The sequence below is a fragment of the Acartia tonsa genome, chromosome 10 (assembly GCF_053477335.1).
Source record: "Acartia tonsa isolate MP-2025a chromosome 10, ASM5347733v1, whole genome shotgun sequence".
NCBI lineage: Eukaryota > Metazoa > Arthropoda > Copepoda > Calanoida > Acartiidae > Acartia > Acartia tonsa.
Genome location: NC_137269.1, coordinates 43,748,839 through 43,765,249, shown reverse-complemented (window position 1 = coordinate 43,765,249; position 16,411 = coordinate 43,748,839). Strand labels below are relative to the sequence as shown.

Sequence of the window (16,411 nt, the reverse complement as noted above, 5' to 3'; positions counted from 1 at the left end):
TGTATCTGAAAAAACAACTAAGTAAGTGTAATTTTCCCAATATCGTTACGGACGTATTGACAAGACAAATTAAGTTATAGAGTAGCTTTGTTGCTGCTTTATTTCAGATCTAGCTACAAAATCTATAAAACTATATGGCAGTCTAACTAAAAACATTACAGTGACTGAAAAACAGTGATTTTAATTAATTTATGTCATCAATTTATTGCAATCAGTTTTTTGAGGGGGGGAAGGGTCTATGTACAAAAATCCTGACGGGGGGGGGGGGGGGGGTCGGGTTGGAGTCAAACACTCTTTACCCTCCCCGTCATTTGGACGTCCCTGAAAGGAAGAATATAAATGCACTATAACATTAGGTATGGAAATTTAACAAAATCACCAAAAATCTGCCCGTTTAAAACAAGTAAAAACCACTAGTTAAATCTAAAGGTGCTTTACCACAAAGTACCTCGTTGAACAATGATAACCCCCAACCTTTTTTTAAATTCAAAATATAAGAGGGTGTTATTTTTCATTTGTTTTCTAGTTAAGTTGTATTGGGTAGCTCTCGCAAGGTTATGGAATCGCAGGAACGGGCACCCCTCAGGAGTAGGACCCTCTGCAGAGTTAAAGGGGTGGTTATCAATGCTCAACGGGCACTTGACGTGAAAGCTCCAATCTAAGTCTAAATCTACTAATGTAAGTAAATTGTGAGAGTCTATTCTAAAAATTGACCTACCCAATTTACGAAAATATGCTGAAATAATTATATTTTTAAGTTGTACATTTATCATAATTTTAAGCTAGAATCACAAAATAAATTATTTCAAATAACCCATAAAAATAAAAATCATATACATACTTGTATGACGATATATTTGCATTATTTTACTCGAATAAGTTAATTTTAAGGCATCAATCTAATTTGTGACTTTAGCTTAAACTTTATAAAAATAGGTTATAAAGTATAAAAAATATAAATTAATTTTTTTTTACAAATTTGACTGCTGCTAGCGTCCAAATATAAATAAAACTTAAACTGGCCTGACAAAATTCTTTCGATGAGAAGACATTGGCCAATAAAGTAATGTACAGAAGAACACCCTCGATCATGATAAACTATCCCTTTTGTGGGTTAAAATTATAAAGATTTAACCCTTCAAAGCTTTAACTTTTGGGGACCAAAATAACTAGAGTCTTATATCACCTTCTTCCCTGAGAATACCCCAAAACGAAGCGATTATTACTACTTTTGGTAAAACCTGCTCTAACTAATGTTTGCCATTTGGTCGCTGGCTGCTGCCATAATTAAAAAAAAGATTATTGTCAGATTTTACACATTTTACACAAAAATAGCATACATATACATATGTCGTCTGCTTTTAAAAATTAATTTTAAAGTACATTGTTTTATTAGCATTTATTTTTTTGTTAACTATAATGTCTTGTCAAAATTAACGATGAAGTACATGCAATAAATTTTAACATTTAAAAAAATTGTATTTTATGTCTGGTCATTCATTTTTGTACTTTCCCCTCAATATGCTTAGCGAGCAAAGAACCCCACACCCGCTGGGGCTACTTATTCTATAAATAAGAATTGCTTAAATACCAGCAGACTTAAAATAAGGGCTCGGCAGCTGCAAAGTCACAAATTTAAACCCGTTTGAATGCTTTAAAAAAAAATTTTTTGAAAAGGGTTTGACATATTTTGGTAAGGTTTAGACTTCCAATTGATTTTTAAAGGTTCTTAAAGGTTGAGTTTCCTGAAGCTTAATGGCGGCTGACACACCCTGCTTACTTTATTTCAAACAAACAATAATATAATCAAATAAAGGCCGGTATTATATTTTGAATACACGAATTTATTTTAAAACTGTAAAATGCATACCTGAACCCTTCTTTTCAATTTTCTTTGCTATTTTGGTCCACCCTTTTGCTTTGATTGATGGTAAAATGCCTGCAGAAACGTAAATAATTGGCTCATATTTCATATCCTTTTACAATAAAAGTAACAGGATCTGTGTATGTTTGTTTGTAAGGATCTCGCTTACGGCTGAACCGATATGGTCCTTCTTTACAATGTAGCTTTGCATAAATCATGGGAAGAGAAGTCGCCCCTGGAAAAAAATTACCCCCCCCCAAAAAAAAAAATTATTTTGGTATTAAAATTAAAAATGAGGGTGACTTCAACCCCCCCCCCCCCCCTTCCAAAAAAAAAAAAATATGAATCCCCCTAAAAAATCGCATCACAAAAAATGGAAAAAAAATTCCTGCTTTATATGATCAAAGTACAAAAGAGGGGACATTAGCTTTGTGTAACTCTACCCTTAGGGCAGGAACCCTGTCCAGATTTTGTGTTGGGTCTTTGAAATAAGCTAATAACGTCGGAAATATAAACACAGCCAAGTTTCAAAAAACAAAAATCAATTTGCCAGCAGACGAAAAGGGTCTCTGTCACTTGGGGCAGGTAGATGATTGGATTATACATCTATTCCTATTTATTTATTCGTGTGATGAAATTTGTTGAAATATGAAAACCATTCCTTCTGTAGGAGAATTTTCTTCCTCTGCAAGATTCCTTTCGCAGCTCATTTTAATTTTTGATTAAAATTTAATTCTATTGGTTAATTTTTGTATTTTTTTCTATTAAAAAACTAAATAATAAATCACTAATTACTACTTATTTAAAACTAAAATATGAGGCGTTCACATTTCCAAGCCGTTTTATTGTACACTTTAGGAAAAGTTAGGTTATTAACTTTTTACCAGTTTTGAAAATCACTTGTTGTATTTTATTTTCTATTTTATTATCATTTTTGAAATTTCTATAAAAAAAATGCAGATAAAAATGCAGTACAATCTATTTACTAGGGGATACGCCCCATAGAAACCTCTAGGGGTACTCAAGAAAAGGTAAGGAGGGGGAGGGAAATTTTGTGAAGGGACTTTTTTCCAGGGGTGATTTTCAATGAAATTGTTATAAAATAAGTAGAATCATATCGATCCAGCGGTTAGCGAGATCATAAGCTTCAAAAGACAGACACTAAACTTCCTGTTAGTTTTATATGAGGATTAGTTTTATGTTAGGATTTTAAAATGGCGAAACCACGGAAAAGTATAAAATTACTTTCAACCATTAAAATTTTCAAAGGGATGATTTTAACCTTCTACAAAATAGCACAAAACATGCTTTTTAAGGAGGGTGTATGTAGACTTCCGTCGTCTTATAATAATAGTTATTTATCCCATCGTATTTTAGACAGCTTTCCGCGGATATGTAAAAAAAAAATGTTAGCTCTGAGTGGCCAAAGACCCGGGCTGAAAAAAACTGGTATTAATTTTATGATTATCATTTTAATTGTTGTTGAAAATTGTCTGTAATACGATACGATACATGAATTTTCAGTATGACTTCTAAATCAGTGGATATTAATCGGTTTCGAAGCCATACTTGAGAATTAAGTTATTTCAAGACAAACAAGTAATAAAATCATTTGCTCTACTTAAATAATACAACAAAGTAATAAAAAAAACAAATATCATTACACTAAGTACTATTATTAAAATAATACTAAAACACAGTTTATTAATTATTATAATATTTGCAAATAAACCAATATAATAATGTTTAACAATATCTATCTATGTATATAAAAGGTTAAACTTCATAATATAAAAAGAGGGAATAACTTCTCCTCTGTCCCAGGCAGTGGGACACACTAAACTAAGTTTTACTTGGTAATACTTGTCCAACCTTAACCTGGGGTAATCGATCCAACACAATACTATAGTCAGGGATTTTCATCATTCAAACAAAGCATACTCCACCACCTTTATATACTTCATGCAGTTGATTTACAAATCAAATTATTTATTATTATGTTTAAAATTATGATTTTTATATATCATTTTGTTTTTAAAGCATCTTTTAAATAGTTATTTATCGCATCGTATTATAGACAGCTTTCAGCGACCTGTAAAAGGAAAAATAATAAGATTAAAATAAGTTTTGTTTGCCCCGAGGTGCAATTCGATACAATACATAATTTTTTAGTATGGCACAGAACCAGTTATAATCCCGCAGATATTTATCGGTTTTTAAGCAATACTGGAAATAATTTCTAATTTTCCTCCTTAGAAGCGAAGCTAGCTAAACTATAACATGGGAATTCTGTACGTCGCTCTGTCACAACGTTAATATCAGAGCAAGTTGAGAAACATGACTAATTATTTTTGGTTTATTTATGGATTTTAAAAAAAAACTAGAATTAAACAAAGATGACAACATCCATAAGTAGCGAAGCACAAAAATTCGTGGATGGAACTGACGGTCATTGTTGTTTTCTTCAAACGACGAGATATTAAATTTTGATATCTTTATCTAAAAAAAATTTGGAAATCGATTTATAAACACCAAAGATATGGGGGAAAATGTAAAAAATATAAAAAAATAGCCAAAAAACAGCAAAAATGCAGTCTGACCGTCATTGTTGATTTCTTCAAATGACGGGAAATTTAATTTTGATATCTTTAACTGAAAAAATTTTGAAAATCGGACCATAAACACCAAAGATATGAGGGAAAGTGTAAAAAATATAAAAATAGCCAAAAACCTGCAAAAAGGCAGTCTGGCCGACATTGTTGGTTCTCCAAACGACGGAAAATTTAATTTTGATATCTCTACCTGAAAAAATTTTGAAAATAGGACCATAAACACCAAAGATATGAGGAAAAATGTGAAAAATAAAAAAAAGCCTAAAACCTGCTAAAAAGCCGTCCGACTGCAATTGATGTTTTATAGTTAATTGTGCTCCTTAATAATTGGAATGTTGTCAAAAAATTCAGCCTTCTATCTTTTATAGGAGCTGAGTAAATCCCATTTCCCCCATAGCGTTACGGACGGACGGACTGACGGACAAAGTGAATTATAGAGTAGCTTCGCTACTAAAAAAAAACAGTGTTATTGTTTTATCTTAGGTTAGGTTTGATTGTATAATGGTACAGGGTAGCCCCACAGGGTTAGAGCCCCCCACAGGAGTAAGGAATAAATACATAAGACTACCACCCCTTTTATTTAAAACAAGGATGACAACATTCATAAGTAGCGAAGCACAAAAAATCGTCGATTGGAATACGTAGATTTAAAAGGTTTTTACTAAAATCAAGAATAGATTTATTGGATAAAATAAACATGAAACCTTGTTTTATTTTGCATGATGACGATGGTGAATTATAGAGTAGCTTCGCTACTAAAAATCGTTATATGGGGTAGTAAAAATAATCATCCTTAAAAGTCTTCCTTGATGCAATTATAGAAGAAAATGGGGGAATAGTAATTATAAAAATATATTTTTTTAGTTTTGGGAGGGCGATGATACACTAAATAAAAACCCTTCTATTTATCAAAAGTTCAATGCAATTGATCTAACGGCGAAATGTTTTGGCACAATTAAACAGACAGACAGACAAAAATTATCTTTTTTATAATTGTATATGAAAATTTATGGAACAAAAAAATTCTTGTAATGGGTTGAATTTTTACCTGATTTTACTGGTTGTGTAAATAAAACGTCATAAATGTGGAAATTTGAGCAAGTACGTTTGTTGCATAAAAAGGCGGTTTCTCACAAAGTACCTTAGTAAGCACTGATACCTCCCCCCCTTATTTTTTATTTAAAATAAAAATAAATTATTTTTTGTTAGGTATTGTGTTGTATAAAAAGGAGCTTATACACAAAGTACCCTGATGATCGAGAAATAATATCAACCTCCTCCCTCATTTTGCTAATATAGGGGGTTTTCAGTGCTTGTCAGCAACTTTGAGGGAAAGAACCTGAAAATTATTTCGACTAATATCAGAGTGTACAGTATATCAATGCTCAACAGACGCGTATTTTTCATGGCAGCTTTGGTCAGCGTTTGAAAACGGCTGCAGAAAAAAAGGCAGCTTGGTTTTTATTATTTTCAATTTTCAGACACCACCAACCGATATATGTAGCCACGGCGGCTGCAGAATAGGGCAACTGGCTGCCAATAATGGCTTAATGTACAGTATATTCACGCATATTATTGTGAGCGGCATGAGAAGGCCTACAAATAATCTGTAATAGCCAAGATCCAATGCTTTTTGAGATTATCAATCCCAAGAACATTTTACCGTGAATTGCACTAGATCCGCACAGTTCGCTTGTCGCGGTTGTAAAGGCCTGAATTTAACACACAAAAGTCAACATTTAATATTAATTTTCTTATTAATTGAACCGAAGAACAAACACTTAACGTTAATACCAATACTGACTGAACAAGAATATATGTTTTCCATAAGAAGCACAACAATAAACACTTTATGCAGTAATAAAATAATGTTTTAGCTCAGTAATAACAAAGTTTCTTTACCGAGTAATTGGCAGGAATTTGCTTTATCTATTAAATTCATAAATATGTGTTCAAGGAAATCCAAGCTTTTTTGCGGGGGGAACATCACTTAACCCCGCCCCCTTGGACGTTCCTGTATGTCTTGTGTTTAATAATATTTACATGCTCGTACATTCCGACATACGTTACATAGTTATAGAATAGCTATTATACTAAATATCTATGTACATACTAAAGGTTAAAACAGATATTAATTGAATTTTATGCATTTATTAGTCATTGGTAATAGTACTTTTTATATGTAATCAGGCGATATTCAAAACATATGTTTTAGAATTGTCCTATCGATTTCAAACTTCGCATGATGATCACTCTATAATTGTTACAAGAATGTCAGTACGTTTAAAAATGTTGATTTTTAACCTTTTTAAAAGGATAAAATTACCCTATTTCCTGATTCTTGGAATACTGACTCCTTTAACAACAAGGCACTGTAAGTATGTCCTTAAACAGTTTTCTGTATTTTAAATTTAATTTTAATTTGTCCTACCGTTTTAGAGATTTGCTTTTATGGATGTTTTACCATGTATTTATAACACTAACTCTAATTTAACCAACAAAAAATCCTTTAATATTATTTTATTTCTGTTTTATTTTGTTCACAATTAATTAGTAAGATATTGAGTAAGTCCATATGACCAGTAGATAGCTGAGAAGGTCAACACAACGCAAGGAATCATTATCTTTGCTGAAAAAAATATAATATACAAATTATGTAAATATTCTCTTAATCAGCCAATAGCATAACAGTGGAGTAACAACAGGGCCATGGTATTGGTTGAAATTGTGTCCAGATTTTGGTGGGAAAGGGCAGAATTTTTTCAGTTTGTTCGCATAATAAGTCAGCTATTTACAGTCGCATTTCTTAAAATAATCCTATTCTAGGGTAAATTATATCATGTAAAAATTTATTTCCTAGTTTATGATGAACATGACAAAACATATAAAAAGTTAGCTATGAATAGTTGACTTCCTTAGGATAAAGTTAGCTTTCTAGAAATTATATTGGCAAAAAAATCTTTCGCTTATATCAATGGGTCGTATATTGCAAAAATAAACAAAGGTGTTTGTCTGCTAACATTTCTTTTTTAGAAGATAACAATAATGTCACTTTTTACCTGTTATCTCCCCAATCCTTAGCCAATATTCGTCATTATCTGTGTTATTATAGAACTCTCTCCTTGCCTCTACTTCTAACTCTTCATTCCTGTGCAGGTAAAGTAAAACAGATTAAAGTGGGTAATTTTTTTGAGTGAATTTGGTTGTAACCTTTATTAAATGCTTTTATTAAGTCAAACTGTTCTAAATAAGAGCATTTAACTAAAAAATTATATTTATGGAAAATACGTAAAAAAAAATACCCATTTTGTATTATAAAGAGCATCGAAACAGCCCCCCCCCCCGCCCCCCCCCCCCCTACACTTATTACATAACTTCAGGTTAGGTTAGGTTATATTGGGTACTGGGTTGTCTTAGGGCCTCCTGCAGGGATTAGCCAAAGGAAAAACCTAGCATCCCTCTCTCCTACCTTGTCTTCAAAAATTATGGGGGTGGGATACATTGCTCGAAAGGCACTTTTTAGGGAAAGCACAATTTTACCTTGCAATAAGTTTAGAATCCACAAAGGCACGATCACTGACTCCTATCTTCCCATCCTGAGCAATATCAAATCTTTCTATTGGCATTGGACGATAAGTTTATATTAACCCCCAATTATGAGGAACAAAATTATTACACTTTCTGAAGATTAAAAACATTGATAAATAGGTTTAGAAATTGAAGGTTTGTACCACCCAATCAAGATTCAATAAAAGTTCATAAAGTTTATACCCCAAGGTTGCTGTGTAATTTACAATACTAATGGCCCTCAGTCTTTGAAAATCAACTAATAGCATCGTGAACAGCCTTTTTGCTACAAAAGAGCAGAACGCAATTTGTTAGCAGACAAAAAGGTCCCCATTAGTGGTCCAGGTAGTTGTCTGGTTTTACATCTATTTTTATGAATTTATTGGCCCTCCTCCCTGCCATAAGTAAGGTATGGTTAGGTTAGGTATAGTAAGCTAAGATTTAATCCTTGATTTATTTTTAGCACTTTCCTCAGTAAATATTTACCTTCTTGAAGAAACCATTATTTTTTCCTGTCACTTTTCCGACGACATTATATAACTAGTATATGAGATATTTTGTTAAAGAAATTTTAGAACAATGAAAAAAAACTCCAAAATTTTTAGCTTATTTAAAACTGAGCTTAATCAAATAATTTGGAGTATTTTTAGGGAATTTTAATTAATTTTAGATATGAGAAAAAAATTTCATGAGTTAAGTAAAATATTTAATGAAATAATAAGGTTTAATTAGGTCTAACTAGTAAGATAAAAGCCCCTAGTCCTACATATATATTATATGTATTTACAATTTTTTTGTATTTAATTTATGATTAATACTTTACCGCGGAATATCCAAAATTGTCTTGCATATTTTCTTGGCTATTATTTGATCCAACCTATAAGAAAAAATATTATTTTTAGCCTATTAACTATAACTTGATAAAAATCTTTTTTTCTAAAGATATATAAAAAAAAATCAAACTTATATATGTTTATACGTCTTCCCTTTTCCCCTTTTTCATTTACTTGACATTTTTTTGAGTAACAGAATGTATATCGATTTGTTTCTCCTTTGCAATGAAGCTATTCATTGGTCCTAAGGTGGTTTATTACTATTTTTGGGGAGGGTACCACCAACCTCCGAGGAGAAATCTCCCCTAGAAGAAAAAGACCCACCCCTCAAAATTTTCCTTCCAATTATTACTTGTAATATCTTAACTGTAATTAATGGGGAAAGAAAGGGTTGCTGATTAATGACCCAAAACTGACCTTAATAGTTTGTCCATGATGATTAATATCTCTATCTCCCTCCTTCCTTTGCGAGTCCATCAGGGTGTGCAGTAACACCTAAATAACGGGTGTGCAAAAAAAAACATACTATAATTACGGTCGGTAAGACCAAACGTCTTTCAGTAAAGGTTAGCCCTTTTAGATGATCTCTATAACAGAACGAACAAATTTTATTTGATATGATTATCCTATTCATCGATTTTTGGAATAATTATTCCTAGGACAACAAGGTACAATATTATAATCATCTCTATAATCAAATCCTAAAAATAAAAGTACTTCCTTTTACGGTATCCTGTATTTAATAAGTTTTGCAAAAAGAATTTCTTACAATTTTACTTAAATATTTATATTCTGACACTCTATAATTGTTGATGTTCGTTTGTCCTATTGTTTCAGAGCTTTATGGATGTTTTCATCCTCTTTTAAATTTAAATTGTGCAGCTTGCAGAACAATAAATTTATTTATACTGTGCCAAGTAGATATTAAAATCAAAATAAATAAAACTTTACCTCAAAGAATGGAATGCTTTGAGCAAAGATGAGCCAAAAGTCTATCATTTTTACGTAAGCTGTCGGTGGCAGGGAGCCTATAAAATAGTTTTTGTTAGAGACAATCGTATTTTTCTTAGAAGTACAAATCCCCCGCTCAGTTAAAATAAGGGAGGGGGCTCTGTGCCCGCCTAGGCATTTTGAGGTAAATAACCAGTAATAAAAAAATTCAAAATTTTCTTCATGTTTAAATAAATGCTTGAGTCTTAAGTAGAAGTACAATAAACGATGCATTCATGTACAGTGTACATCCCAAAGAATTGTTGGTGTAAAAGTTTGAACATTGGTATTATTTAAGGAAATGTTTCTAGAAAACTTTGGAGACCAGAATAATATGTCCTCTCCATCCCAGGAAGGGAAGGGGGCAATGGGCTGTTTAGATAACGTTTTCTTATTTGTTGTCTAAACAACCTTGGGGACTTTTGTTGAATTTTGATTGGTGATGCTGTGAGTATTGGTGCAAAAAATATGACGTAACAAAAAAAATTAGCCAATGAGAGTCCACTATAAATTTTACCATTGGTCAATAACGGCCTCTCATTGGCTAATTTTTTTTGTTACGTCATATTTTTTGCACCAATACTCACAGCATCTTGATTGGTTGGTTTGTTAAGAACAGTGTCCAAACGTTTCAACCACTAATTGTGATCTACAAAAGAGGAATTTTGTGTGTTACCAATGGTGATGTACATCAATTTATCGGCCATTGTCTTATCCCTTAAGATCCCTGAATAAAAACTAACCTGACACGCTGATAAACAACGTGGTCAATACAAGCAGCGAGGTCAGGTTGACCGTAACCACGGCCTCAAAGAAAAATGGCTTGAAGAAGTTGGTTGCATAGACAATGATGAGGATTAGAGTGGTTGGCAGGTACGTTGTCATCAGCTCGTTGATTAATCTTCGCTTTAGGATGATTTTCACGTTGATACCCTGGTCTGGGTTGCCTTAGCAAACAAAAATAGCGGTTTCCCCAAAGTTACTAATTAAACACCGACCCCCACCCCCCCCCCCTTATCATACAGTAAGGAAAAATGGTTTATTTTTTTAGTTGCTCCACCCCTGTGTAATCCTAATAATAAAGTAAGGTAGCTTCTCTTAGGTCCTGGGAAGGTATAGAGAAATCGTCCTCTAGGGGCGTAGACGCTCGTAAGAATCATAAGAAACTAACGAAAATAAGGTGGGTGGGGTTGTGTTGGAATTGGCACTTTTGGAGAAACCGCCCTTTAAACATATAAATTAAAATTATTTCATTATTTAATTCAAATTAAACAAGAACATAAACTTACTTTCATTAATATAGCTGAGTGACCAGTAGGGTACAATGTACTGTGTCAGTACAGTCTTCCCCTCCATCAGAATTGTATCTGCAAATTTATTGCCATCTTATTTGCCACTAGAGGCTACGCCCCTTGCGGTGGGAGGTAACAGAGGGGGTTGGGGAGCGAGGTCAAACCTCCCACAATTGTAGTTTCCTAAAATAATACCCCCCCCCCCCTAAAAAAATCTACTATTTTACCCCATAACATTTCCACTGACCAATAATTAATGTCCTCCATGTTAGCAACCTAAATTCAAGACTTTTTCCCCCTTTCATAATATCCAAGTATATTCTATATCTACTGTTAAGTGAGGTTTAGAATACCCCTGCACAGGGCTTATGCAAGGCCCTTGTAGCAGCATTACTTTTAGTGGGAACCATGAACTAATTAAAAAAAAATGGAATTCCTGGAATTATTTTCATATCTGATCTTTCCAACTCTCGAACCATCATATTCATACTACAAGTCTAAATAATAATAATGCCTAAAATAGGGTCATTTTTTTCGCGTATTTTTTCGTAAAGTTGTGTGTTAGCGTTTGGTAAAATGCACAAATTGAGTTTAACTGTTCTTATTTATGAACATATACATACGTATATACATTCGGACAAAATTAAGAACAGTTTGACCTAATAAGCGCATTTGACTAAACACTAACACACATCTTTACGGAAAATACATGAAAGAAATTACCCTCTTTATTAACAAGTTTGACAACATCCATAATTAGCAAGTTACAGAGTATAAGCTTTTGCAATTTTTCACTTCAAGTTTTAAACTAATTTGATTATTATTTCCCCCACCCCTCCTCCCAAATAAAAAAGCTTTGACGTCCTTGTCTCTATGATATAAAGATAACCCCCCCCCCAAAAAAAAAAATTAATTTTTCAATTGCTTACCCCCCCCCCCCCAAATAAAAAAAGCATAGACGTCCTTGTCCTTTATTATTACCTGCGTATCAAAAGGATAAAGTTGAAGCTGATATTCGCATTTGAATGTTTTGGTGTACACCTCTTGGAAACTTACTCTATTGTCTTTTCCTGAAATTAAAGTTTTTTTTACACCTCTTATATACTTACTCTATGGACTTTACTTATAATCTATGTATGCTTCTGTATAATAATAACTTTAATGTAAAGTTATGGTGTACATTTCTTATATACTTACTCTATTGTCTTTATTTACAAATAAAAAAGTTTAGTGTTAAACTCTTATATACTTACTCTACGGACTTTACTTATAATGTTAGTATATGCTTCTAATATAATTACTCTGAAGTAAAGTTTAGGTGTACACCTCTAATATAATAACTCTAATGTGAAAGTTTGGGTGTACTTACACCTCTTGGAATCTTATTCTATTGTCTTTTCCTACAAATCAAAAATTATAGTGTAAAACTCTTATATACTTTCTCTATGGAGTTTACTATAATTTTGGTATTTTCCTCTAATAGAATTACTTTTATGTAAAAGTTTTGGTGTACAACTCTTATTTACTTAATCTAGAGAAACTTGGGTATAGCCCCTTTCGTGGCAACGCCTCTTAAGGGGCGTTTCGTCGTATTTTCACATTAGTTTTATAGGGTATTTTAGGTTAGGTTAAGTTAAATAGGGAAAAAGCTACTGTGAAAATACTACGAAACGCCCCTTAAGAGGAATTTCCACGAAAGGGACTATACCCGAAACTTTTATACAGCTAAATGGTATCTTATTAATCGATATATTATTAATGGATGTTGCACCAGAGTTTCTTGTACTCTGATAAAGTGATACTTGCAACAACTGGCTAAAATAACGACACCACTTTTACCCTATCACCTCCCCTTATACTGGATAAACGAACTGACCAATAGATGAAGTACATATTAGCAACCTAAATTTGACTACAAACTGTCAATATATCCACGTATATCCTATGTCCATTGTCCTATTATGGTAACTGGACAAAGTGTCTCTAAAATAGCCATGTGACGTCATAGAAATGAGGGAGATGAGAGAAGAAGTTGGAAAGAAAACCCTAATAAAGAGATGGATAAATCCTCATTTTTATGACGTCACATGGCTGATTTTTTTAGATACTTTGTCCAGTTACTTATTATGGATAAATATTAATTTTAGAAATACCTTTAAACATGTTTATCTCTTCGGCAATTTCTTTTGGGCTAATTTCAAAATCTCCTTCTCTTGTAATTGTAACTTCAGTTTTCTTACTTCCACTTGCAAAAATATCAAATACTATTATTACATTACATAATTTTTTTAAAATGAACTAAAAATTAGGTTAGGTTATATTGGGTAATGGGTAGCACCGCAGTGGTTTATTTCGCCCCTTGCAGGGGTTAGCCATTTAAAAAAAAAACTATTCCCTAAATTTAAGTTTTAGTTTATTTCAAATAATAAAAGGGGAGGGTTTCAGTACTTTATTTTGGGAGCAGCAGCAAAAATCCAATAAAATAACTTACAATTGAGTCACAATTGAATATGAGAGTAAAAAATTTAGATTTGCACCTTAAAAAATGCACCAATCCTAACTATTACTGACAAAAAAAAATATGATATAATCACGTTCATCCAAAAGATAATTAAAAAAGGTGGTCTCTCAGAAATGACTGTTGAGCACTGCCACCCTCATCATACTTTCAACATAAACTGAAAAAATGGAGGGGGTGTTCTATGCATACAAAAAAATTCAACAGTTAGGGGGGGGGGGAGAAATTGGTCAACAACACCGGAAAAAAACTTTACACTGTTGCTTCATTGTCTTCTGTATTTTCAAAGACAATGAAAGGAATCCAAATCCTCTCAATCTCTGTGGTTGCCAAAGAATTTGCAGATCTGTAAACAAACAAATGATTAATATTTATGTATATCCAATAGCAGATTATTTAAAAAGGCATCTTTATACCAAGTACAATTATGTCCATTAGCAACTAGTACAGCAATAACAACAATACAATATTTATAGTTATTTGAGAATAGAAAGTTATTAGAAAAATAAGTTGCTTACTGCTTAGTAAATCTGCTTAAATTGAAGATTTTTCCTTTCAGTTTTAAAAAGAAAAGGTAAAAAATTCCCCCTTCCCTCACCGAAAAATAAATCCAAAATTGTTATAAACCTTCCCAGGGCCTATGAGAAGCTACATTGTAAAGAAGAATCATATCGGTTTTAGCGGTTAGCGAGATCCTTTAGTACACACACACACGCACAGACAGACAGAGATCCATTAAAAAAATACATATGTATATTGAAGACAGTTTGCCACATTTACCTACTTTGAGATGGGGACAGTTAAATCAAGTTTCTGTAAATTATCATGATAGACAGACAAATAAGACGAATAAATAGATAGAATAAATTGCTTGGTAGATTTGCTTCTTAAGATTTTTTACCTGACTGTCTTTAGATTATAGTAAGTAAGTCTAGCATCATACCATTCCATTATCATAGCATACTGAAAGAAATATGACGTCAATTGGCATAGTTCGGCCAAACGCTAGAACATTTGTCCACATATTTTCAATACATAAAAAGCTGCTTCGATCATTACATTTGCCAGACTAGCTATGCGGACAAGGTTAGCTTGGGCTAAAGTTGCTAAGGCTAATCATGTAACTTATCATTTTCTGTTTATCTGATGATTTTTTTACCTTTGTCATATGTTTTTTCTACTGGAAAGGAAGAAAGGCAGGAGTTAAAGAAAAAAATTTTATTTAGTTTATTTAATAGTGTAAGAAGTCATGTATTATTTCTAACCACTAGCGGCTTCGCCCCTAGCCTCTTTTTCCCTAAAGGTTCAGGGGAGAATTAAAAATTTTTTTAAACATTTTTTAGATATTTTCTGTATTTTATAACTTTTTATAACTCTTTATAACTTGTTATAACTGTTTATATTTATTTATACTAATTTATATTTTCTAAACCCTTCGAATTTTTTCTCTTTTTACATGTTTTTAAAAATTTCTTTGCCATTAGCCTTTTTGGGGCTTCGCCCCTATACGAGAAGGAAGGTTTCACAATCTTTTTGAATTTGAAAAAACAAAGTTTAAAAGAAGAAAAGAAATTTAAAAAGAAGAAAAAAAATTAAAAATATAAAAAAGTATAAAAAAAATTAAAACAATATAAAAAGATATAAAAAATTTAAAACATATATAAAATTATACAAAAACTTAAAAAACATTAAAATTAGAAAAAAATACGAAAAAAAATTTTTTAGGGGGAAATTTTCATTTTTGGGGGGGTTTGGGGTGTCCCACCCCCCAAGAAAATAGCTTAAAACCACCACAGGACCGATAGGTATATACCCTGAATAGTAGAATCCAATCGGTTCAGTGGTTACCGAGATCTTAAGCTTCAAACGGACGGACAGACAGACGGACAGACGGACGGACGGACAGACATCAAGCTACTTTGTATTATAGATTACCATGGCAAGGAATGTATATTTGAATGAAATTACTAGGGCCCTATGTACGGGAGAGAAAGGGAAAATTCTTAATAAAAAATTTAGGGGGTGTTTATATAGTAATGGTGGACAGTGATACTATTAGTACCATGATTATCCTATTGCTAATTTTTTGTATTGCCTTCAGGGATTGAAGGGTGAATAAAGTAAAGTAAATACATAATACCTTCACAGTGAAAACATGATTAATCTCTTCAATTTTAAGAATATCTTTGATTGACACAGAAATATTCACTTTCACAGGAATTGTGCTGTCCAAATCTTCATCATAACTAAAATTAACAAAAATGGTTTTCATAAAAACTGATACCTTTTGAAATTAAAATAAGGTACCTGTCCTTTCATTGATAAACACAAAATTCGAAAAACAAAAAAACAAAGTTATGGCGAAAAATGTAAAGAAAATAAAAAAAAACATGCTAAAAAGCAGTGTGACTACCATGGATAATTTTTGCTTCATTATGCTTTATAATAATGCAAATGTAGTCAAGAAGTTTCAACAGATATACATGTTAGCATTCCTTTGCTCAGTGTAATTTTGACAAGAATTTTAAAAAGCAGAGAGTTATAAGTGTTTTAAAAAAGTTAATTTGGGACACCCTGTATATACCTGAAAGGAGGTATAGTTTTCTTGTAGTTATCCTTTTGGTAAATCATCCTGATTGCAAATAGTTACGATAGAATATTAAGAGTGGATATTAAGCCAGGTTATGAAAGTACCAAACCATGCCTAAATTATGTAAATATGTGAAATAATATTA

The 16,411-nt window shown here is 32.2% G+C and overlaps 1 protein-coding gene across 1 annotated transcript; it reads right to left on the bottom strand.

Annotated features, from left to right (window-relative positions):
• Positions 1 to 6,981: 6,981 nt before the first annotated feature.
• Positions 6,982 to 16,407, bottom strand: LOC145330832 (glutamate-gated chloride channel subunit beta-like). Its single transcript, XM_080175495.1, has 16 exons — positions 16,261 to 16,407; positions 15,817 to 15,922; positions 14,578 to 14,639; positions 13,933 to 14,022; positions 13,312 to 13,403; positions 12,140 to 12,228; positions 11,598 to 11,655; positions 11,156 to 11,236; positions 10,610 to 10,813; positions 9,828 to 9,904; positions 9,294 to 9,371; positions 8,867 to 8,920; positions 8,530 to 8,583; positions 8,017 to 8,072; positions 7,536 to 7,624; positions 6,982 to 7,105 (listed from the first exon to the last, which is right to left on the bottom strand). The coding sequence occupies exons 1-16, from the start codon at positions 16,305 to 16,307 to the stop codon at positions 7,023 to 7,025; spliced, it is 1,320 nt and encodes a 439-aa protein (XP_080031621.1). The 5' UTR covers positions 16,308 to 16,407; the 3' UTR covers positions 6,982 to 7,022.
• Between the last annotated feature and the right edge of the window lie 4 nt (positions 16,408 to 16,411).